Source organism: Malaya genurostris, chromosome 2 (genome assembly GCF_030247185.1).
Source record: "Malaya genurostris strain Urasoe2022 chromosome 2, Malgen_1.1, whole genome shotgun sequence".
NCBI classification, from domain to species: domain Eukaryota; kingdom Metazoa; phylum Arthropoda; class Insecta; order Diptera; family Culicidae; genus Malaya; species Malaya genurostris.
Window position 1 is genome coordinate 317,009,603 of NC_080571.1, and position 27,154 is coordinate 317,036,756.

Consider the following 27,154-nt stretch of genomic DNA (forward strand, 5'->3'; position numbering starts at 1 on the left):
CTCAAACTCCAGAATAGCTGAATAGCTAGCCGTGCTACAGTAACGGGAAGCAGAACTCGTTAGAACGATCCACAATTCATCTTTGTAAAATTTGTATTGGAATCGGTTTCGAAGCTATTCGCGATTCTGATAAATTGGTTGGAATGAAATTTGCTACCACTTAGTTTGTATTTAATTGCTTCGGAAATTGTGATGAAACTGGGAAATATTTCGTAACGGTTTTGACCAAATTTATGACCTGTGCTCACCACATATTTATATATAATTGATGAGTTCCTAAGTTAAGTACCAAAATTAAAAACACCTTTCCAGATTCGCGTAACTATTCCAGCATGAAAAACTTCAAACAAAAACCAAACTCGGGCCTGTCAAAGGCGGAAGAAAATATTTCTCAACGTTCGAAGGCTCAGATGTTTCGTTATTCCCTAAAGCTGGATATCAATTTCTTTTCTTGTTCACTTTGAAAACTTCCGAAGGGTGGTCTCACAACCGCATCTCAGAATCCAGCATCTCAATAATAACATTGTACACAATATGTTATTGCTATTAATTCGCTTCAAACGTCCCAACCATGGTTTCAGCTTATTCTAACGGACGGAGAATTATGCATAATTTTCCCATATCTTTAGAGCCATTCAAAAATATATCCGGGAAAGCAAACCGGCAACAGTAGAACCAAGCTCCAATTCATTTTCTATACCAAAACGATCACCTCAAGTGAACTGACTGAACGAGGCGAACGGCTCAAGTTGTTTCATAACTGCCCCTTTTGCTAACAAGCGAAAAAATATCCACCAAAATCCACATCCTTGTGGACAGGCTCAACCAGTAAGGTACTAATTGTAAAATTACACACCGAACAGGGGGGTCGAGCAAGGCGCGTCAAAAAAAATAAACAATAAACAGTGGTGGGTGGTTTCCGAAGTGGCAGATTTTCCGGCAGCTTATTTTCCTTCTCTCCGACTATGACTGCTTCCTGGCAAATATAAACCGAAGTAATAGCAGGTGCCAGAGCTAAGCACAAGCAAGATTGAAATTTTTATGGAACACACCAGACGGTCCCCGAGGAGGGATCTATTCTTAGTGGGAGAAATATAAATCAGGGAATGCGCTGGATTGTTTTATGAGATTTTCGTTTCATGTTGCGAGACCCTGGAGGGGTGTGAGTGGACCAATGGTTGTCTAGTATGGATAGACACGGATCGGTGCTGAAATCCGTTTTCGTTTCTGTTTCTAAAATATGATCAAAAGTCAAAATTGAACATATTTGTAAGAAGTAAGAATAATTCCTGCATCTTAGATAATTTTCCATTTATTCGTAAGCACCGAAAATAATCTGATTGTTATGGGCACAAATCTCCAAATAACTAGGAAAACGTGCCACTTGAGCCAGTTAGTCCTGAAACACAAATCCTGAAGGCACAAATCTCCAAATATCAAGGGGAACGTGCCATTTGAGCCAATTTGTTCTGATAGGGTGAAGCCAGAGAGAAAGCGACATTCAACTCAAAGCGAAGCATTACGAAACTTGACAGATCGCAAGGAGTCGCGCGACAGAGCTCCGTTTACATAAGTTCAGCAGAAAAATGACAGACTGTCGCTTTCTCTCTGGCTTCACCCAAAGAGCGAAACTTGACAGATCGCACGAAGTCGCGCTGCAGAGCTCCGTTCACTATAGTTCAGCAGAAAAATGACAAGTATGTCAGAGTGAACTCGATGCGTTGCGAAGCGACTACTGACCGAACGCATCGCACTCTGAATTCATCCTAACACCTGTGGAGAACAATCCACTCTCAATCGCCAATCTAAATTGTCTTCTACCATCGCTGGATACTGATATGTGAAATTTTATTCTTGTTTCCTTTGCCACTTGTGTATTTTTGTGTTTTAAATAACCTGAGCTCTTGGAATTTCAAGCTTGAATATCTCGAGAGAATGCTACTTCAAGAAGTGAGTCGTTGTACGAAATCTATTTTTTCATCTGTTGATAATTATTCTTGTATTTAAATGACTATTTTCCATTAGAAACTTGAAATATACGCAAATTTATTCATTTTTCGAAAGGCATTAATCGTTTTTATTTCACGCGTTGTTTTCTACTATAAAAGTTTATTAATCAGCACACCGTCAGGCTCTTTCCATTGCCTTTCAAATAAATGAATTTTAAAACGCTATTTGGTGATCAATGGCTCCTTTGCAGTTTTCAAAGAAGCTCAAGTATGTCGAAATCGGTTGAACCCTCTTTGAGAAAATAGCTGCTGATCGAAAAAAGTGCGGTTTTGCTTATTTCTATAGAGAGTTACTAGAATTGCTGAAAAACCCCGGCTTTCGAACGGAGCCTCGAAAACCCATAGTGTTGTATACCATTCGACTCAGCTCGACAAGATCGGAAAATGTCTGTGTGTATGTGTGTATCTATCTGTGTGCACTTTTCAAAGATATTTTTACAACTCAATCTTCTCAGAGTCGGCCGATTTTAGCAAGCTCGTTTGAAAGCTACTATGAGGTTATTGATCAAATGACTGTGACATCTGGTTCCGGATATATGATGGTATAAGTGACTTAATCGATAAAACGTGTTGTTTTTGCCTTTCTCCATTGAGAAGTATTAGAATTACTGGAAAACCGCCTTTCGAACGGAGCCTCGGAGACCCATAGTGTTATGTACTATTCGACTCAGCTTGACGAGATCGGAAAATGTATGTGTATGAACTTTTTAAAGATATAGTTTTCGCTCAACTTTCTCAGAAATGGCTAAACCGATTTCAACTAACTTAGGTTCGTTTGAAAGTTACTATTAAATTGTGAATCGCGTTTAAAGATCAAATGACTGGCACATCTGGTTCCGGAGATATAATGATATAAGTGACGTAAGCGACAAAACACATTGCTTTTTACCGCTCCATTTTCTCAGAGTTGACCTAACCGATTTTAACAAATCTAGGCTCATAAAAAAGCTAATATTTTATTATGGCAAAGCAAAGTCCTGGCATTACATTTCTTTTGTGGAATTTGGCCTTTCTGTTTCAACAGACTTCGCAGCCGATTCTTAGTGTACAGAATCATTGCATGGCTAGTACTATGGATCCTACTGACACTAAGAATCCTTCCAGGTCGGGGCTCGAACATACGATAACTGGCTTGTAAGACCAGCGCCCTATGCATTGAACCACCAACCCGGGCCAGATTATGATTTTATTATGGACCAAGTTCAAATGGCCGAGATCAAATGGCTGTCACTTCTGGTTCCGAACATATAAGGGTATAAGTGACGTAAACAAATAACCGCACATTTTCATCGGCTAAATTTTCTCGAAGATGACTCAACAAATTTCGGTAAACATAAGCCTATTTGAGGGCCAACAATGTCAATCAAATTTAGAAGGATAATGTCGAACAATTCCGTTTCGAGAGGTGCAATGTTATATGTGGCGAAACCGATAAATTCCAGTGTTTTTCAGTGCAACAGAATTTCTCAGAGATAAAAGGATCGATATTACAAATATTTTTATGAGACTATTTAAATGACAAAAGAAAGGCATTATCACACCACTAGGTGGATTAAAAAGAGTTTTTAATAGTACTCCTTCTTCGGTTATATCTTCGAAATCTTCAGAACTATTTACACTTGATCCGTAACCACCGTGTAGCTTCCAAACAAGTCCAAGATCATCTTCATATTTTTTTTATATCATTTATTTTACCCGACTTTAACCATTTTGGTCGTTCACCGATCATCTTCATAGATTGTGTCACCATTGAGCTACTCGCTTCGTCAGTTACGTTACAAATACGGTTATTTCTTCAGAACGAAGCTTCTAAACAAGTTTGCTCAAATCGTCAACTATAAAGTTGTGAGTTACGTCAATCATTTAAAATTACTGGTTTTCAGTAACTTTCAAACTTGTCGAAGATTTTTGAAAGGCATCTCCGAGAAAATTAAGGGGAGAGTAAGGCATAATTTGAATCAAAAAACACTTTTTTGCTCATTTTCACGGAGAAACAGCTTAAGTAAATTTATTCAAACTTTGTTTACATTATAAGTCATCATTTGAAGAGAATTTAGTTAAATTTCCGTATAATAATATTGAAAAATATGGCGGTAACAGAGCAAAACCTCTTTTGAGAATCACGTTGCGCGGTGAACACGATTACTCGGCGTAAAATTATCTGAAATTAGAAATGTTCTTAAATTTACTTAAAGTACGAGTCATTTCTTCCCCCTCCGTCGTTTTAAAGTTATTTTTTTTTATTTTTTAACAATTCGTGGCATATTTAAGGAAAAAACGCGAAAAACTACCTTTCAAAGTTTCCTAAGAGAAAATTTCTGAATTTCAAAGTCATCATCTGAAAAAAAAACAAGCGAAATTTAGTTGATTATCAATTAATTCACTTATACTATTTAAGCTCAGTAACAGAAAGTGTCCTTCTTTTCGCTTTTCGAACTTGATCAATGGCCTCATAGTACCTTACAAACGAGCCTAAGGTAGCAGTCAAAATGAATGTGGTTTGCGGAGCATTTCTATGGGACGCACTGTTACCGCGTCACATTCACTCTGACGTATTTGCTTTGAGTAAATGTAACAAGCTCGTACGAGTGGGAACGCTTCCACAAATCGCATTTACTCTGACCGTATCCTAAGGTTGATGTCAGAGAGAGCGCGGAACGCGGACCGAAGCGAAGCGACATTCACTGTGACACATTGTCTTTGATTGAATATAACAAACTCGCACGCGCGTTTCGACGCATCGCGTGACGCTTGCACTGAGGCTGCTGTCAAAATGCACGCGTTACGCAAAGCTTCAAGATGCTCATACGAACAAGTTACATTAGATCAGAGTAAACCTGGCAAAGTGAATGCGATGCGTTAACAGTGTAACGCATTGGATCGCCCCACGTTTCGCGCTTACTCTGACAGCAGCATAAAGGTGCTGCCAGAGTGTAAACGTCAAGCGAAGCATCATGCCGCGAATGTGAGCTAGTTACGGTAAAAGTGCATCGCATCAAAACGCTGTACATCACTTTGCAAATAGCGTTCTCTTTGACAGCAATCTAAGGATACAGCCAGAGTGAGCGCGAAACGCAGTGCTATGCAAAGCGATTCATTGCGAAGCACTGCTAGTGCATTGCATTCACTCTGACAGGATTGCTTTGATCAAACGTAAGGTTGCTACCACCACCAAAGCAAAACTGTTAGAGTAAGGTTGCTGTCAGAGTGAAAGCGTCACGCGAAGCGTCGAGGCGCGCGTGCGAGCAAGTTGCATTTGATCAAAGCAACCTGTCACAGTGAATTCGATGCGAAAACAGTACATCGCATTGTACTAACAGTATTGCGTCGCCTTTGTTCCGCGCTCATTCAGGCTCACCTAACAATCTCGAAAGCGTGCCTTCTGAAGCTTTCCGTGACGTTTGCACTTCATTTTCCTCAGGAAAATTGAAAGGATATAAAAGCTGCAAAGTTCCGATGAAGTCACTTCTACGAATATATTGACGGAACCCGAAGCCACAGCCATGTTTTCCAACATTTTTTATATTCTTGCTACAGAGAAAGGCAACAATGAGATGCGTCTTTTTTCAATCCTTTTTGCCTTTCTCTATAGAAAGGTATTAGAATTGCTGAAAAAACCGACTTTCGAACGAAGCCTCGGAGACCCGTAGTGTTATCTACTATTCGACTCAGTTCGACGAGATCGGAAAATGTCTCTGTGTGTGTGTGTACTTTTCGAAGATATTTGAACGCGCTAAATTTTCTCAGAGATGGCTGAACCGATTTCAATAAACTTGGACTCGTTTGAAAGCTATCAATTGATCAAGTTCAAAGATCAAATGGCTGTGACTTTTGGTTCCGGAGATATGATTGTATAAGTGACGTAACTGACAAAACGCGGATCACCTCTAATTTCGTAAAGCGCTATTGTTCTAAAGTTTAAACACCTCGAAAAAAGTCCTCATGCAAAATTTGAGAAAAATCGGACATGGGTAAGGGGTGCTGCTCAGCGGTTAAAGTTTGAAAATTTTCGATCTTGAAAAAGCACCATAGGGGGGAGTATATAAAATTTCCGCGATCGATTTTTTTTATGCCAAATACTTAAAATTGCATGAAACGTCGAGATTTAGTGTTATTTCAAAAATAATTTTTTTTCGACAAAATCGACTTTCTGAGACTTAGAAAAATTTTGATATTTTTTGTAAGTCCCAAAAAGTCGATTTAAAAAAAAAAAATTTCCGAGATGACACTACATCTCGACGTTTCATGCAATTCTAAGACGACATCGAACATTTTTTTTCGATTTCGAAAATTTCATGTACCTATGCATAGTGCATAGTTCCATCTATATGGAAATAGGTTGATCCTGAGTTTACCACGCATTCTGTTGTTATTTGCTCCAATGTAATCTCCAAAGTAATCAAAATGTTATATTCTCATCAACCAATTTTTTCATCGTTTGGCTTTGAACAGAAATTACTTACAATTCTTTTTTTTAATAGTTGCGTCAAGACATATTTACAGTGAACAATACGGAGCTAACGAGACCAATAATTTACCAAAAACCAACCGAATATTGATTATTTATTTAATTTTAGATTCGATTGTTTTCATTGAAAAACATATTAAATAGTAGTTGGGGTTCTTAAAACTTCCTTTTTCTACATTTCTTGTAATACGATGTTTCTGCTACTTAATAGCGAAGCATAAAATTGTCACTGCTTCGGTGCGAAAAGCAGATCGGTACATTAACTACAAACGTTGTTCACAGATTTGCATTTCTCTGAATAAGACTGGATATAGTTTTTATTCAATTAACCACTCGTGATAAATAACCTTGCAACTATACCTGCTAGCAAGTAATCGATTTGTAAAATATTCGTTCTAAACTTGACTGATTTCGATGAGAAGGTTTCACAGTATTTGTATTTCAGCGAACATTTTCGCAATTTATCAAACTACCAATAGATACAAAAATTTCCAAGGCAAAAAAAACAATTTCTCTACAAATAATATAAAATTTTCGTCTGAACTAGATTACGGTAGTTATTTAGCTTACTTAGCAAATTAAAGGTTTCGTTTCGTACCTTTAAAAATTTGACAAAATATAAAAAAAAACCCTAAATCGGCGGTCAATGGTTAAAACCGAGGCGAAATAAATTTATATACTACTAAAATAAACCTTAGGTATACATATCAGTTAAAATTGTAAAGAGAATTTCGACGATCAGACCTGGGACTGGCAAATCATCCTTCTGGTAACCACAAAATAGAATTATCAGTACCGGCGCCGGCTAGCTCCAAAAGTAGATCGGGTAGAGAATAGTAAGGGTTGTTAGTCCCACACTTGTTGTTAATAGAGGCCGTATATACAGCTGCACACTCCACAAGTGCCACCAGAGTGATTGTAGAATTCGCGTGCGAAACTGAAACTGAACTCACAAATATTAAACGTAGGCTAAACGAAAGTTGTTAAATGTGAAAGGAACAGGGACTTTCAACACAAATTTCAATTGGAAATGGCTTTTACAGTGAAACGAATGAACATGATCTATGAAAACCGGTTGATTCAGACGTCAATAGACAAAGATTAACAAAACTCAGGCGCGTTTTGATTATCTACTATACGACAAAAATAGATGATTTGTTTTGGGTAGCCGGTTGCCGATATTGATTTATTTAGAATTAATTTAACTATGACACATAACCTAACTAACAATCTACTACCTGCTATCAGTAGTGAGACGAAAAAACAAATAGTGTATTTTCTTGTTTTCTTGTTTTCTTGTTGTATACTGTTTTTTGGTAAAATATGTTTTTGGTTCTTGGAATAAACGTAGCCTTTTTTGTGCAAAATGAACTTTTCCATTTTTTTGTCTTGTGTCATTTACAGATTAGATAAAGTCGGTACTTAGGTAGAGTAAGTTTAGTTATTCAAGTTAAATTGATTATAACTCCTATTTTTGATTATTTTAAAACAAATCCTTGTTTACATGTGGATTGCAATTGCATTGTTTCTGCATTGTTACATTCTGCATTGTATAATTGGAAAATTTCAAAAAATGATAATTTATCTGGTACAGACCACAGAAACCACCCGGATAGTATTGTTTCCCGGGTGACGTTTCGAAATTCAAATCGTTGCGTAACCCCTCCGGCTAACTTCGGTTTTCGCAACCGATTTCAGCACCGTCTGTTACTTGCTAGAAGGCAAAGTTTTCAATCTTCTCGACCAGCAAACATCTCCAATGAGGCCGCTCACAGATGACTTATCATCCATCACAGTATCATTTTTTGGCAGGCCGGATGGTGGCATGTGTTGCATAATTAAAAATGTGCTCAACCCTTACCAATTCACGACCATCAGTGCAAATATTACATGCAGTACTGCTCCTGGCGATAACAATGTAACTCTGAAGAGAGAGAGAGAGAGAGAGAGAGAGAGAGATAGCGAAAAAAAACTAGTAGTAGGCGTTGTTCCGCGCAGCAGGACTCGCCGCAACTCATGCCCTTTGCGGCAGTGCTTCCTTCATTCAGCCATTCAAGCAAACTGTTGCTGCAGCTATCCCCTTGTTTTGTTCGGCCCAGTCATTTCACTGTTCACACGCGACGACGATGATTCGATGCATCCATGTAAAGTAGGTGCCTACATACGAGCTGAACCGGCAGGAGGAAGGCTAATCAGCATAATGTTTCCACCCATCAGAGCAGTGCCACAGCCTTTCCTGCCACTGACTGGCTGCTATGAACGTTTAAATGTACTCTCTATACGTCGTCGTTCATTACACATACACAGCCATACACATACTCGGGGGCCTATTCTGGGGGCTCTGTTTCCTGTTTATACGTACTACGGCCCGCAACGGAGGAAAACGACGATACGTGTGTGATTCTGTCCAACTTCCCCCAAATGGCATGGATGACGTGCACCGAAAGAAAAAAGGGAAGATAATTGAAGATTCCACAGTAAACTACTCCAAAACTGCAGAGGTAATTGATATCTACTAAGATACTAGGATGGTTAATGTACAAAATTGAATTAATACGTTTCTTTCGACGAGAGGGAATATTGAATCATACGAATGATGAAACGTGTTCCGGAAGCTGACAGCAGAGGTTTCTCCGATGTTATGCTGAAGATTACTATCAGAAACGTTGGGTGATTATGCATTATCCATTTATGCATTGTCGAACCGGCATTCTCGTACAGGTGCTCTTACAAAAAGATGTTCGTTTCGAATTTCATAGTGAAGCCTCTTAGGATCGAATCAATGAACTGGCAATAGCTTGCACGAAGCGTAGAAGCAGGTGTAAGTACCACTAGTAAGTACTAGAGTAACCGTGTTCATGAGCAGAAAGATTTGAATTGGAAAAACTTTTTTTAATCCACCTAGTAGTGTAATAATGCCTCTCTCATACTACTTATATTTTCAAAAATATCACTAGAAGATTCTGTCACGATTTTTTTCCCAATTTTGATAAAAATAAGAAACTTTTTTTAGGTATGAACTAACATAAACTTTTCAATTTTGCATGATTAAACAAACTTTACTCTATAGTTCTGGAACCGGAAGTCGAACCCGGATGAAATTAATCAGCAACCTATGAGACTATAGAACCTTTTTTTAGCCTATTTGTGTAAATCGATCAAATCATTCCTGAAAAAAATGAGTGAGTCTCGTTTTAGAGTTTTTGAGCACTATTTTCGGTACTTCTGGAACTTGGAACTGGGAACCGGTATAGCCGAAGTCGGTTTATTTTGTAAGTAACTAATATAGCCTACAAATTAAATCAGTTCTAGACAAATCTAGAATTTAAACCTTTTTTGCATCGTCGCTCTAAATGATAGTCTGTAATTTCAGACCCTCTTTTATCCTATGAAAGTGTGATGAAATTCAATAGCAACCTATGGGACTATGATATTCTTTATTTGTGAAAATCGGTCGAGCATACATACACAGACATTTTTCAGCACGATGAACTGTGTCGAATGGTATAGAACACTTGGCTCCCAGGACCAATTTTCACTAGTTAATTTTTATAGTGATTGCATAAACTTTATACATGAGAAAAACAATAAATGAACTTTTATAGAAAAGCATCGTTATCATGATTTGGTAATAATATTAATAAGTAAGTACAAATTGAATAAAAGATTTATAAATTTACATATTTTTCACCTGAAAAATACACATTTAAATGTCGCAACAAAATTGAACAAAGCACGTACCGACGCGTACCAGTTTTGCATCGTCATTTTGAACGACGATTTTAATATTATGACACTCATCGCCCTATATTTCCGGAACCGGAAGTCGGTTCTGGATGAAATTGGACAGTATATTTAAATACAATGAGAGCTTTAATTTGAATCATTATTAGTGAAAATCGGTTTAACCGTTGCTAGGAAATTGAAAAAAGTTCGGTTTTTGAAATTTTTCTTCACTATTATCGGTTATTTCGCAAGCAGAAACTGGGAACTAGTAGTCCCAACGTAGTTTTATATATTCACCAACTAACAAGATGAATTTAGCACTAAGTTTTATACAAATGTTCACCTCGTTTCGCCATCGCTTGTGAAAAACTACTCATGAAATTGAAAATTTTCACATATCGCACTTTTATACCGGAACCGGAAGTCGGATGTGGATCAACTTGTTCGGGGACTTGTTAAATATTTTTATGATCTATTATTAGCTTTTTGGTTTGTGAAAATCGGTTAAAAAATTTCCGAGAAAATTGAGTGCACATCTTTTGAAAAATTTGCTCATATTTCCTTTTAATTCCGGAACCAGAAGTCAGATCCAAATGAAATTCAGGAACTTTGTATAGGACTATAAGACCTTGCATTTGAATCTGTGTGACTATTTTTCCCCCTTTTTTGGTGCATATCACCCTGTAATTCCGGAACCGAAAGTCAGATCAGGAGAAAATTAATAGCAGTAAATGGGACCTTTCATTTGAATTGGAGTTTGTAAAAATCGGTTCAACCATCTCTGAGAAAATTGATTGACATTATTTGTCACATACTAACATACATACATACACACACAGACTCGGTTCTCACAGCGATTGTATAACCTTTTTATATGTGAAAGGCAAAAATGCTTACTTTTCCGAAAAATAATACCTTCGAAGTTTATCTCACAGTCTACTTGACTGGTTTTCCAAGAAAGACTCCCTAGAAACGCCACTTTTCTGGCATTCGCACAACATGTCCATCTGCATTATACAGAACTAGCTCTGTGTGTTCGGTGAGCTATATGATTATCTGTGAAGGCAAACCGTAGAAACCTCCATTCGTTACAATGCTAAAAATTAAAGAATGAACCGTTTGCCTAGATATTTGTCACTTTTTGCCACCAGTTACTATAGGGTGCAGAAATGACTTATGACGCTTCAAAAGAAATTACGAGCACGCAAAGTCAGCTCTTACGGCTTTGAATTATTGAGTTATTTGGACCACTCACGAAACACTGATTCATCAACATATTATGTCTCATAAATTTTGAAGAGTTATTAATGAACCTCATTCACATTATTTTCTACAAATGCTGAAAAACGGAAACAGCGTTCATCGCAGAAAAATCAACGTCCGGCTAAATGCATGTGCACAATGATGTCAGATATTCAAGCTATATTCCTGTCCGAATTCTACTGGACGCTGGAAACATACTTGGAGCCCAAACGCAGAAAACTTACAAGGAAAAAAAATATTTTAATCCACCTGGTTCCTTCCAAAAAACCAGTAAAACCTCTTCCACTGCTCAGCAATCAACGCCTGTAGCAATCAATTTTCTCCGCCTGATGTATCCTCAGTGTCTTGTTTAGTGAATTTCCAACGTTTTGCTACCCAAGTAGCATGTTAAGTTGCTGTCCTGTATATTTCTACCGATTGTGCAATTTATCAAGTTAGTTTATATCACTATTCTAGTAACTGTTATTTTATGGATAAAGCTGTGTTGTGCAACATACTTTCAAGTTCATCCGCTACTAGCAAAGTCTTGGCATTACATTCCTTTTGTGGAATTTGGCCTTTCTGTTTCAACAGACTTCGCAGCCGATTCATATAGCGTACAGAATCATTGCATGGCTAGTACTATGGATCCTACTGCTCGAACATACGACAACTGGCTTGTAGGACCAGCGTCCTATGCTTTGAACCGCCAAATCGGGACTTATCCGTTATTACGAACATTCATTCACAACGATTGTGCAACTGATACAAAAACTCATGCGTCGATCCCATCAAAAAGGCAGTAATGAAATCAGCGAAAAAACAATTGCGAAACTCGTGCAATCTACTACGTAATGTAAACAAGAAATGGAATGACGTTTACAAAAACATAACAAACATAATTTCTAATAAATAAATTTCACATTTGATTTTCAATACAACTACTCTCAACACAAACATGGATCTTGTAAAATAAACTGCACGTGAAAAATGATAATGCTACATATTGTAGAATTAATCTTTTGTGTTTGTGTAAATGAAAAATCGACAACGAACTTCATTTTTATGGTGAAACATGTATTCGTACGCCCAAAATTTTCAAGCGCCTTTAAATTAACGTGTATTGATGATTGTACACAAATTTCTTTGAAAATAAAAGTCTATTATTTTTAATGAGAACCATCGGAATGGTGTTTAAAATATGTGTATTCGAACATTCTTTAAAATTCTCAGACGATTTTGATCAAACTAATGTGTAATTAAACCTGAAAAATCTCGAAATGATTTTTCTTGAATATTTTTCAATATGACATCGATTGTAACCGTGAGTTGTGAGGAAAATGTTTCACGAAACGCAATGACATATATTATCTAGATAACAGGAAACATCAACATGTTAATATTTCGGAAAGAAATGCTCTACGTTATGTTTTTATTAGTTTGAATCTTCTGGTAGAATTAAACAGCAATACTGTATAGTCATTCATCTTTGAAGGCCCGACTTTTGTGATACGCACTGTAGGTATCATTTTGGTAAGCCCATGTGCTGGAGTTGCAAAAACAAGTTGCTCAAGCGGTAATATATAACTATGATGAACTTAACTTTTCGTTCAATATCTTTAAAATGTGATGTCAGGGTTGCTAATTTTTTTCGCGAGATGAAAACCGAATACAAATTATCTGATTGATTTTTGTTTTCATTGCGTATGTAATGCTGTATTTCTGCTACTTTAATGATAATATTCTCATGTCTGCAAGTTTTGCGATCATTTCAAACATATAAATCTTGCAAAACTTTTATGAATTTTATATCATGGTTTTTCTAAAACTAAAGAAAACTGCACACAGTGGCCTAAACAATTATGAGGCAGCCAAAACTATGCGGACTAAAAAATATTTTTTACAGCAAGGTTCTCAATTCGGCTTATCATTTTTTACCATGGGCTAATTTTTCGTCCACAAGAGATTTATAGCAATTTCGACGTATATTGTGTGCGATAAAATTCTGACAGCCGTTCGGAAATTTTTTGATAAGTTGCACAATTGTTATAATTACTCCCGTTTTACATGACGATTCTGCTAGTGCTAGTGAAACATGAACAAGCTAGTGATTAGCTGCACAATTGTTTTAGATGTATTTGAAGTTGTTCTACAGTGATTTTTTCGGTAGTGTTGTGAAACTTAACAATGATAAGTGGCACAACCGATTGTTATATATTTAATAATCTTTCTGAACATGTCTAACATAAATAGAACATCTTGAAATGTCAATAAGTTACATTTACTACATGGGAAGTTGTGGATAAAAAATTAATTTTTTATTGCGTATTCTTGAAATACTTTCGATAATAACTGTAAGAAATTTTATCCGCATCGAAGCGCTAGATTTCAAATGCCAGCAGTTCGAAGCGCGTGCGTCCATCCATAGGCATTTATTTTTATCGATGTAGCATCTAACACATGGGCTGAAAAGTTCCGGGCCTTTTTTGGTTCAAAATTTACTTTATTCATCAAAGTAATCTCCATCAAGAACAACACAATCATTCCAGCTCCGCTCTAACTTTTCAATACCCCTTTTGTAGAACGATTTTTCTTTTGCCTCAAAATAGTTTCAGCGATAACCTCTTCATTCGTGCGAAATTTCTTCCCGGCGAGCATTTTATTTAGGTTTGCGAACAGCCAGTAGCCGCTGGGATTCAAATCTGGTGAATACGGCGGATGTGGGAGCAATTCGAAGTTCAATTCATGTAGTTTTGCCATTGTTTTGATTGATTTGTGACACGGTGCGCTATTTTGATGCATTGAACCACCAACACGGGCTTCGTTCCTCAAGATAGTCAATAAATAACCCAAAATACCGAGGCCATAACCTTTCCAGCCGATCGTTGTTCTTTTAACTAGTTGCCGTCCACTCAGATGACGATCGTTCTGATTCAGGACTGAAGTGATGGATCCATGTTTCATCCAGTGTCACATATCGACGCAAAAATTCCAGTTTGTTACGTTGAAACATGTCCAAACAAAGCTCAGAATCATCAACACTTTCTCGTTTTTGGTCAACAATGAGCAAACACGGCATCCACTTTGAACAGAGTTTTCTCACAGTCAAATGCTCATGCGATATAAAGCCAACACGTTTTTAAATATTTTTACGATGTCAGTTAATTCACGCAACTTGACTTTCCGATCATTCAAACGATTCTGCGGATTTTTCAATGTTTTCTGCTGTAACCGTCTCATTTGGACGTTCACAGCGTTCTGCATCATTGGTGTCTCTACGACCACGTTTGAAAATAGCAAACCAACGTTTTATGGTTGTTTCTGATGGAGCGGAGTCTCCATAACACTTTTTAAGCCATTGCTTCGCTTGAACGGTATTTTCCCATCAAGAAGCAGTGTAAAATAAAACCAGAAATTGTTTTTGATCAATTATTCTGTAAATAACAAAACTCTCTCAGCACAATAATTCACAAACTAATGGCCCGAGACTTTTCAGCCCATGTGTTATTAAATATTGATATTAGAAGGTTGGCTCGTTTTTGATTAAAAATCAATCGTAAATTTTTCATGGTAATAGGTGCATAAAAAAATTCGTGTCGTTTTGTTCTATTCTTGGTTTTTATTTCAGTGATTTACCCTTCCTAATATATGTTGGAAAGCTACGGTCATAAAGTTTTAGAATCATTATGTGCAGTGTTGGGAAAATCATGATCAGAAAAAGTTCATTTCACTTTCACCCGGAAAAAAATCAAGAGATTTTCTACAAAAAAGCCCAGTAACTGATAAAATCACTTCCGATATTTTCATCCATGAAACAAACATCCACAAAACTCTGAACCTCGAAGTTCACAAGTGATTTTTTGTGTCAACGAAATTTCATGACGAATTTCACCCTAAAAATATCTCTAAAGAGATAGTCTAAAAGGAGAAGAGTCCCCGATGATACTTCGATGCTTAGTTTCCACTACGCTTCAGTTCGACACCGAAGTGATTCGTGCAGGATTTAATTACTATATTTTCATCAATAAAAAAATCTCTACTGAATAAATTCGCAACTTAGAAATAATAACTGCAATATTTTCGATGCACGTAGGTGGTTAATATGAACAACAATATTTTTTCCACATTCCAAATACATAGTAATTTTATCGAAGAAAGGTTGTTTTAATTCCAGCTGGCTGATTACACTGCACTATTTAGATTAAACTCAAGATAACGCTATTTAGCATGAATTGGATTCATAGAAATAACAGGAGCACAGCGTTGTCAGCAAGTCTCAAGCACACAGCAGACACAGTGTTTGAATTTGACATGCGCTCCTGTTACTTCTGCGTACGTTATTCAAGCTAAATTATATGGCATGGCTAATGTCTTTAAATCAGCTGTATAAAATGCTTTGTGATTCTTTTTATTGTCATTACAACTTGCACTTGCTGCTTTGATTAATGATATTGTGCCGAATAAATTTCAAAAACATCACCACTATTGATTCACTTATCAACCACTCTACGCTTACTGAAGATTTTCAGAAAGCTTTAGTTTTTGTTCATCGGCGAATTTATTCATCATGTATTCTGGTTTGAGATACAATGGCTATGAACATTCATTTTACCAAAAATCTTCTGTTCGAGAACCATATGAGATATATTCAATTTTTTCCCAACACTGATTATGTGTCATCTAGCTGAAGCGTTTTTCATTTACGAGTTTAGTGGCGAAAAAAAAGTATTTTTGTGGGAAGTCATTTCAATATGAAGAAAACAGCCGTCGAGAGTCGTTGTATTTTTGTGGAGGCTTGCGGATCGGACTTGCCTTGCACGGTATAGAAGTGGAAATTTGGATTAGGAAAACGAAGAGCGAGCGGCTCCAAAATTTAAAGCTGAAGAATTGCAAACGCAAGAAAAACTTGCAAACTCACTCGAAGCTACTCAATCAGCCATAAGTCAACGTTTAAAAACAACGAGAATGATCCGAAAGGTAGACAATTTGGTGCCATATGAAGTGTATCCAAGGGATGATGCGTCTTACTTTGTCGCCTTTTTCAAAACTTACCATGTTAAATAGTGATAAGTTTGGAAGCGAATATTTCGAGTTGTGAAAGAAAAAACAATTAGAAAATAATTGTGCCGTTTTTTCCGTGTGCAGTTCGCAGAACTGGATAAATGCGTTCCGATAAAATGCATTCAACATTGGTAGAAGAGTGTCAGTTTTGTTTAGTTTTTTTCCCAGTTGTAACTGTCCACAATAATCCAACCACACGTTTTTCCTTCAGTGCATCACCTACAGCAGAAAATCATCGCCGTTCGTACAATGCTCATCACAACTGGCATATCACTTTCTCTTTATTGTTCCGTGTAACGTTTTATTTCCAACTCTGACCAAAATTTCTCATTTCGCATCCCCCTGAAGCCTGTAGTGCAGACAATGCCTCCACCACATGCCAGTTTTCCGTCATCAAAGGTAACATTTTCCGTTTCACGTCACTCATCTTGGCCATATTTCTGCACACCTACCACGGCAGTTGAAGGTACATTTTGTTTCGAGCTTTAAAATTGTCTCCGGTCGGATTCTCGATAGCTGTTGCATTAACCAACTCGGAATTCAGTCGGCACTTTTTTTTCGACAAATCTTAAGAAAAAGGAACGGGGAAAGCAAAAGGACACCGCATAAAAAAAAACGAAGTAAAGGAAGAAACTCACCGTTGTTAATGAAAGAGTAGCCCACGGTCAGCTTTCATCAGTAAAGGACCCAAGGAATTTGCTTTTGTTCAACCTACCAACCGGAACCGTTGATTTTACGAATGCACCGAATCTGGGGAGGAGTTTGTTTTGTTGTTCATTTTGGCCGCGTGAACAGAAATTACGAATTGTTTTCATATTTATTTTTGTGCTTTGGCTGACTCGTGTTTTTTTTTTTGTTTGTTTTGTTTTTATTTCTCCTTAGCCGGAATAACTATCCGCGTGCACCAGTGACAGTTTCTGAGTGATTAAATGCCCGGATTGAAACGAAAGGAACCGGCAAAGTTTTTCTTTTATGTCCAGGCTCTCTACCTCATCCATCACCCATTCCTAAATTGGTGGGTTGGATGATGAATTCGAGAACAGCAGTGACTCGACACGGTTGAGAATAAAAAAAGAAAACATTTTTTCCTCCCCTTGGATGCAGCCACAGTTTCGCAGGTTTCCATTATTTTACATTGCGAAGATTGTGCTTTCAAAATGATTGTCTCTAATCAAATAAGTTGTTTGGCAGGAAAATGGACTGTAATGGAGCCGAGTCAATATTAGCCTTAGTACGGTAAAAGATAAGTTTGAGCTCGAAAGAATGACCCTCGCTGGTTTTCATGTCGAGGAACATAATTTTCGTTGCGTAGGAATGAAATTATTCAAGAAGAGCACAGTTCCAGAGGGTCAGTACGAGGTCCATTAGAACTTGAACTGTGCCCATTCAAAATTAGCAAAAGTTTATTGAAATCGGTCGAAACATGTCTGCGGAAATTGTACAGAAAGAAAAAACTTCAAAATGATGCACACACATATTCCGATCTGTCGAGCTGAATCAAAACGAATATAGGAAGTCCAGCAATTCTATATCCCTGCATAGCAATATTCAGATGAGCAAACCTAATAAAACGAAGACCAGAGCTGCGAAGATAAGACAAATATCATTAATCCTAGAACACTGTCGTGAGGTAGATTTCTACCCTAGCGCTACTTCAAACCTTACGGTTTACTTTAACAATAATCAACCTTTTCAATAATTTAATCTGATGTTTAGTCTTTCATTTACACTGGTGCATAATTTTTATTCCACTTAACCAACTGAGCTATGACCTTATAAAGCTGACCTGGAGAAGAAATGTACGCTTACATCAGTGTTTTGTTGAAAACAAAAAATACGGAAATTTGATTAAAATTTTGATGTGGAACACATATTTATTTTCTATATAGGGGTGCAAATCAGAAACTCAAGAAAAACTACACGTAGAAATGTGGTCAGGTTTTAAACACTTACAGCTCAGTCTATTTTGTATCAATTATTAATATTATTTCATCATTTGATAGGAAATATTTCTACGTTTCGATTTAAATGTATCAAGACACGTATTTCCAATAATAAATGATTGAAATTCTGATTAGTATCGAGCAGTGTCCTATTTGGCTGCTTAAAATCTTTGGTATACCGAATTTCCCTGCCATAGACGACGGTTTTGAAGGAGTAAGCGATGTATCAAAGAGAGAGCATCGCTCTGATTGGTCAATCGATGCAAAAGCGAAGCTGTTGGAAGCACATGAATCTATAAATAGAAGCGAAATTAAAGCTAAAGTTTCAGTCCTACTCGTAGCATGCTAGAGGTAGGTTGTTGCTAGACAGTAAGACAAAAACGTGCCATAAAACGATTTGAAGCTTTAAGGGCTGAGGCCAGTTGTTAGCGTAAAACCGTGTGGCTCGCTGTGCGTATTACTTTTCTCTCCATGCTCTCTCGTAAATGTATAAAATGGCTCTCGATGTGGCCGGGTGGCCAAAAAGTTCGGTTACAAGTTTGACTATATGACATAAAATCCACTAAAACTACCGCTTGTTTTGCCAGCCTTGCTGAGCCTATTTCATTTCTCTCTCATGTTTCGTTACGTTACCAGGATACAAGAGCAGAAAAAAATGGTGCCGCCATAGAAATGGACTTACCATAACAAAAATAACATTCACTTAACTTTTATCGCGACAACATATATGTTTTTATGCACTAATCGCATCTAAACTAAATCATCTAGACATTGTCAGGATAGATTTTTGATCCATGCTTTTGAAGGCGAGATATTCAATGAACAAGTGGCAAGTTGCCGTTTTCAGCTATGCAATTCTTCCTTCGGAAAAAAAGACTTCCTTTACGCTAAAGTCAAACAGTCATTCTGAAAATTTCACAGAATAATCTAAACTAATTTTCTAAGAGATTGTCAGTTGGGTTTTTTGATATTCGTCACCGTTTCTGAGAAAATCATATTTGAAGCGTGAAAATAGCCCTTTACAACGCCCTAAAACACACTGGCCTCAGCCCTTGATTGGTATGCTCTGATCTTGTGTCATGCAAACTCGGAATTGCATGTTATGTCGTTTCCCCATGAAAAATTGACAACTACCCCCGGATAAATTTCGAGTACCTAAGATTAATTTCTAATTTATATTAGATGAACTTGATTGATAATGAGAAATAGTTTATCGCTTCAACCGAAATCGCAGAATGGTAGAGAAACTCAACGCTAAAAAAACTGCTTGCATAAAAAACTTGAACACAAGCTTGGCGAAGAGAAGCTTAATTATCGAAATCGCAAGTATGAAAAAAGATATAATTGCATACATTTGGGATAATGGTGTAATTTCGTCGGTTATAAAACAAATTCAAATCAAGACAAGTTATGTTCGGTGTTGGTTCGGATTGATTGAACTTTTTGATTGTAGATCATTAAAAGTTTTGGTTGCTTGTTCCACATCAACGGCTCGAACAACCCCATGGGGCTGATCCTTGTAGTTTTTTTGTGAGCAAAATATCTAAACATTGGAAGCGAGAAATATGTAAAGAGCATTGCTGAACAATAGCGATGTGTATCTTATATATAGAAGTAACCATTGTATAAAAACCTGTTTTAATCCACCTAGTGGTGTAATGATGCCTTTCCCATGTCAATCATACTTTCATATATAATACTGTGTTATTCGTCATAATAATTTTCTTCGATACTCAAATGAATAGCCGGAATCGGTTAGTATGGCCGTCCACTGTTAATAGCTACCGATCAAAGTAGTTTTGAGCAAGCAGATTTTTTTTACGTATTTTGTTTCATGGTCCCATAGCCTGCTATTGAATTTCATCCCGATCTGACTTTTGGTTCCGGAGATATAGGATGATATGGACCAAAAAGTGGAGAAAATATGCACTCACTTTTTTCAGAGATAGCTGAACCGGTTTTCGCAAACTAAAATTCAAGTAAAAGGTCTTATAGTCCCATAGATTGCTATGGAATTTCATTTGGACCCGACTTCCGGTTCCGGAGTTACATGGTGATATGTGAAAATTAGAGAAAAAGTGTGCACTCAATTTTCTTTGAAACGGCTCAACCGATTTCCACAAACTAAGATTTAAATGAAAGGTCTTATAGTTTTCTAAAAATTCAAAGAACATTTTATCCGGATCCGACTTCCGGTTCCGGAACTAAAGCGTGATAAGTGTAAAACTACCAATTTGATTAGTATTTTTTCACGAAACCAGGTACAAATCCCATAAATTAAAGCTCATATTATCTTTGAAGCTACTGTGAAATTTCATCCGGATCTGACCTCCGGTTCCGCAGTTACATGGTGATGAGTGTCAAAGTTTTCAAATCGCCATATAGAATGACAATAAATTACTACATCGGTACGTGGTGGTATGGTGGAAGAAGAAGACACAAAACAAACGATGTGTGCTGTGTTCTATTTCTACACGCTACCAAGAAAACGAAACGGTTACGGATGTCTGCTACTAGTGTATAATATTGGTAAAAGACGGTGTTGCAATTGATCAAAATTTAAGCTATTTTATGATAAGTGTGACCGAAAGAATAGAAGTGTCAATAAATTGAAATTTATTTGAAAAAAAAAATGCAATTTTCACAGCTTATAGTGCTGGTGGTGTAGTGATGTCAATAATAATAATAATAATAATAATAATAATAATAATAATAATAATAATAATAATAATAATAATAATAATAATAATAGTAATAATAATAATAATAATGATAATAATAATAATAATAATAATAATAATAATAATATTAATAGTAATAATAATAATAATAATAATAATAACAATAATAATAATAATAATAATAATAATAATCCTACTACATGTTTTATGCTGCTGATTCATGCTGTTTAGCTTGACTTACATATGCAGAAGTAACAGAAACGCAGGTCCGTTTCGTTTGTTAGATTTCGTTTAATTGGTTTAATCGAAATAGAGCATGAGATAGTAACTATAGGTTTAACTACGTTCAAAACTGCTCCAATTTGGAGGTCATATTCGTTGCTGGCAAACGAACCAACTTCGGCTATTCCGGTCATCTGAATCCGGTTCCGGAAGAATTAGAAATGGTGATTAAAAACATTCCTATTTCTATTCAATGAACAGTTGTTTCTGCGAATTCCACAGCAATATTTGTGATGTTATGAGTAATATGAGAAAGGCATCATTACACCAGTAGGTGAAATAAAACAGGTTTTTACACTAAAAATTAATACAGAATTTTGAATCTTCAACGCATCGAATTTCGAATTATGGCAGTAGAAAACATCAGAAAAAACAGTTACAACACGTAGCGAATGTGAATGTAAGGACATGCAAACAACAATTTTTTCAAAGTACGTCACAACAATTTAACGAAATGTTGATAATTAAAAAATAAGAAATATGTCTAAACCAAAAAAAAAACATTAAATTAACATGATAAAAAAAAAGTGCATATTTCGTTTTTGTTGAACTTGAAAATGTCCTAAAAAGGAAATTAAAAAAATTTTGAGATTTTGAAAATGTATCATTTGATAATTATTTGCTTGTCATGTTAAAATGTAGAGCCGTACTGAGTAAGTTTTACATTTGCTTGTTATCTAACGAGGTACACTATTTAAAAAAATAATATGCGAATACAACTGTGTGATGAAAACCGCTAAAAAGCTACCACAGAGACGGGACTTGAACCCGTAGCTAGCTCCTATCCAGGGAAATCGTTTTGCAAATTAAGCTACCCTGCAAGTGAAACACAGATTTCAATCTGTGTTACGATATGCAATATACGTCATTTTTTCAATCTGTTTTTCTGTGTTCTGCTGATCAAATTTATTTGCTTTTGTTTTTAATTCAATATTTTCAGAAAAAATGCGTACTGTAAAATGTACTGTTTTTCCAAGTCGATGTCCTGTACTTTTTTGATTTTTACGCCGAATGTACTGTTTTTAGTCAAAAAAAAATATACGAGCGTTAGTTATGGTATAAGTTTTAACACACTTTATCATATAGTTCCAGAACCGTAAGTTGGATCCGAATGAATTTTAGGTATTCCGTATGGTACCAAAACACCTTTCATTTGAATTTAAGTTTGTGAAAATCTGTCCGAACATCGCCGAGAAAAATGAGTGAGATCCATTTGGAAAAATATGATCTCTATTTCCGGTTCCTGCGGAATCGGAATCCGGAAACCAGGATAGCCAAAAACAATAAATATTATAGAGTAATGGCATATACGAGTGAAGCGTTTTCTATATTTTTGGTTTCACTAACACTCCAAATATCAAGCCCGAAAAAAAGTTGGAACGGTAACTTTGAGCTGTCATAGGTCAGCTGTTTTTCAACAGATCTCAATATTTTGTACAGTTCGTCGATTATTTTAAGTATATTATTATTGACAACCGGTTAGGAAAAATTAAAGAAAATGTGATTTTCCCCGTTCCAGGTTTTTTTCAGGCGCAAAAAATGCCCTATCTGCTATCTAATTTTGTTTCCTTTGGCATCAACGTCGCGACTGGATATTGAGGGCTCCGACTTTATCGAGTCATAACTTTGTTGATAGTCAACCGATTTTCAAAATTTATTCACCATTGGAAAGGTACTAGTTTCAGAAAGAAAAGGCACTAAAACATACGTAAAATAGAGTTGTCTACCTAAAGTGATTGCATAACCTTTCTATATGAGAAAGGCAACAAGTTTTGAAAATTTCTGTATTTATGCCGTTTGTTTTTAGATTCTCCTTAAGAGCATTGAGTCTAATTTGTTATAAATAATCGTGAGTATTAATAACAATATATAAGTGTATAAAAAGTGTATGTCACCGCTTTTATTTCTAAGCATTTTGTAAAAATAACTAAAATTTGAAATTTTTTAGTGTTTGTCATTTATTTCTAGATGTTTTTGAATATAAAAAAACTGCTAGTTTAGCCCTATTTGTAACTGGTTTTATTAGCAATCAAATAATGTATAAAAACATATAGGTCATCGCTTTGAATTCAGAGATATTTACGACCATTGTAAAAAATCCCATCTTTTTTATGGTCTTCTGTTTACAGTTTTCTCTATAACTTTAGGTAGACAACTCTATTTTACTTATGTTTTAGTGCATTTTATTTCTGAAACTTGTGCCATTCCAATGGTGAACAAATTTCGAAGATCGGTTGACTAACAACAAAGTTATGACGCGAGAAAGTTGAAGTTTTCAAAATTCTATTCACAATGCTGGTGCCGCATAAATGCAGATAGGGCATATTTTGTGCGTGAAAAAAAACTTGGAACGGGAAAAATCACATTTTCATTGATTTTTCCTAACCGATTGTCAATAATGACATACTTAAAATAATCTGCGAACTGTACAAAATTCGGGACTGTAAAATTTATTGAGATCCGATGAAAAACAGCTGTGCTATGACAGCTCAAAGTTACCGTTCCAACTTTTTTGAGGCTAATAAGAGAGATAAAACACATTCGTTATACTGGAATATGTTATAATTTTTATACCATGCAACACCAATGTTTAATAGCTTGCAACACATGATTTCGCATTCTCTGCAGCGAAAACATTCGATCTTATGTATAAGTAATATACAGTAGCTAAACTTAATGACATTAATAAATAATTGTATCTGTTGCTGACAAATACATTGCAATAAATACACTTTTTTACTGGTTAGGAAAACATTTACCATTCAACAGAAAAACAATTTTAAAACCTTTGCAATGCCAATAAAATTTCCTAAATCGATTGTGAAGTACTGGAGTTTAAGTAAAATTAAGTTAAAAAGAGAATTTTGACATATTTAGGGACTTGTTGAAAAGACTTATATTTCATAGAAAAATTTACCAAACTCAAACAGTATTATAGGAATGAAGGTGTACCGTTTATTTGTAATTCCACTGAAATTTAATAATTTTAGACAGATTTGAATTCTAGGGTAGAAATTCACCTCAAAAAGCGTTTACGTATAGAAAAAGTCACGAAAGCATTCTAGGGTTCACATCAAGCGTTGTTGAGCTTGACATAAAGTAAAAGATCTTGAAGCATGACTAATGAGGTGCAAAAGTTCCAGCTGAATAAAGCTGGAAAATCGAACATGAAAACATTACCCCCAGTGTACAGAGAAATTTGTGTCATAAAAGATCATGATCTTCCTCCAAACACTAGCGAGGATTATGTTTTAAAAGTATAACATGACTGCAAGGATTCTAGTATATTCAGAACCGAGCAATTGCATAGAAGATTCGCAAAACTATTAAAAGTTATCCGGCATTCAACTTCCCAACTCATAGATTAGCTGTTTATTTGCAGTGACTTTCTAGGAAACATTTTATAAGCAGACTACAAAGAAAAAAGCCCAAACGGAAAACACAAAAATAATAGAAAGACTCGAGCTTCATTTATCCCCACCTCAATTCGGAAGCATAAACAATAAAACCCTGTTTTCGTCACTCTTCGACCTCTCCGACTGCAGGCAATCAATTACAGGTCCTATTAGTTCCCGCAATAAAAAGTGGCTTAAAATTTAATCATGTGGCAAACATGTTAACATTTGGAAATCTAACAGCAACGGTACGACCGAACGGTCCGGTCCGGAAATCGAAGAAAAAACAAAGACAGTTGCTTCTCTTCGGTAAGTCTCTTGTCTGAAACCACAAAATGAAGGTCGATGGTGTGGGAAAAATAAAATCCCCAACCGCCACCGGTTCCGTTCAATAGTCGAAGCCACAGCACCGCATCTCCGTATGGGAACTGCATATAAAGGCCAAAACGAGCTGCATTTTATGGCATGGTATCGGAAAGTTTTAGCAGAACCTGAACGACTCTGGAAGGAACATACGGGATGAATGCAATGATCCAAGGTAAACAGAAATTTGTTCGGTGTAAGCTTACCTTACCTGGAACGGGATGCCAATGGTGCATGTATCGCAAACGTTTCGATGCTAGGAAAAATGAAAACTTCAAAAATATTACGTCAAACTGGATTTGATGATGCCAATCGAATTTCGTTTGATTTGTTATATGAACGTAATTTTTTTTAATTTACAATGTTTCTGGCGGCACTGCTATTTACAGCATGCCATTTTCTAGAATAATCAATTTGCGGAAAACAGCATGGAGCATCGCACGACTCGATGCAGAGCCAGCACGAAACGAATTTTACCGAACGAGTCAAGTTACTGAACGTTGCAAATGGTGTACATCGTAAAATGTCTGACTACCATATAAGTTATCCAACAGTAAAGCTCTATCTGTGCTTACCTTGTTGTGGCCTCTGCCGGTGCAGCACCAATAAAACAGAATAAAAAATATCCATTGAATTTTTAAAAATATTTCTGAATTCATCGCAATCGTGCTGCTTTAGTAACGTTCGAATCAAATCGGATTGGATTTTTGATATTCTTAGGCACTGTACACTTCACTCAAAGTGAACTTACTAATAGTTTTTGTTTTAAGTTCAACATTCGTTGTTTTCCAATTTTAACTTCAATTTTAGTTGTAAATACTTTCAACATATTCTCATTCAGTGCACAAATAAGACGCGACGAGCAACTGACAGGTAACTACGTAACTGGCCTACTGATCACCTACTGGAAGAATCTGGAGCCCGTTTTCCAGTTTTCTCCCTACTTGGCAATTCACGTCAAATATTAGCCCTGTTGTAATCTTTTGATTTGTTAACCTGGTAATTCGATCAAAAAATTGTTTCATTCCGCCATAAATCAAATAAACATAGATTTTTCACAGTACGGTGACACGTCGTCGGTGACACTAACAGCACCTCTAGTGACAAACGGGTGTACTTTTTTCCATTAGCTACTGTCATAAATCAAATAAACATAGATTTCCCAGTGTAATACTAATGTAGTTGAGCAACCCGTGACAGCAAAAGCACCGTCTGGTGGAGAATGGGTGCGTAAATGCTTCTAAAATGCATGCATAAAGTTGCCTGCGCATTTAACAAAACCACAGTAGCTAATGGAAAAAAGTACACCCGTTTCTCACTAGAGGTGCTGTTAGTGTCACCGTACAGTCGGAAATCTATGTTTATTTGATTTATGCTACTGTGGTTGTGTTAAATGCGCAGGCAACTTTTTGCATGCATTTTAGAAGCATTTACGCACCCATTCTCCACCAGACGGTGCTTTTGGTGTCACGGGTTGCTCAACTACATTACTATTATACTGGGAAATCTATGTTTATTTGATTTATGATTCCGCCTAGTTGTGTAATGATATTCCACTGTTCTTTACCTCGACGTTTGGTGAAAACAAGTTAATACATCTTTATTGTCGTTTTCATTAGAAAAAACTGAAACTGATCACGAGTAGTTTCCACAAACAAACACTTTCAACGATACTATGCTGGATTTGCACTAGAGAAACCAAAACAAACAATTTCCTTAACTCGACCCGTATTCGATCGAAGACAAAAATCTTTTACTCGTACCCGATAAAAATTGAAAATCTTCTTCCGCGTCCAACACAAAACCAAAAAAATTTGAATATTCTGATTCGAATACTCGAAACCAGACCAAACTTTTGAGTTCGAACCTGACTTATACCCGAAACCAGACCAAACAAGACATAACTAAAGAGATCTAGAGATAGCTGTGATTAAAAGTTCAAAGAAGCTGTTCGTTTTAAGCACCATCATTTACAAAAACAGTT

At 36.3% G+C, this 27,154-nt stretch overlaps 1 protein-coding gene across 1 annotated transcript in view; it reads right to left on the bottom strand.

Moving 5' to 3' along the window:
- The window catches only part of LOC131431211 (uncharacterized), a 59,421-nt gene extending 33,415 nt beyond the window's left edge, over window positions 1-26,006 (bottom strand). The window contains exon 1 of the mRNA XM_058596791.1: window positions 25,746-26,006. Coding sequence (XP_058452774.1) covers window positions 25,746-25,829 — 84 coding nt within the window. The 5' untranslated portion in view covers window positions 25,830-26,006. The remainder of the gene's footprint in view (window positions 1-25,745) is intronic.
- Between the last annotated feature and the right edge of the window lie 1,148 nt (window positions 26,007-27,154).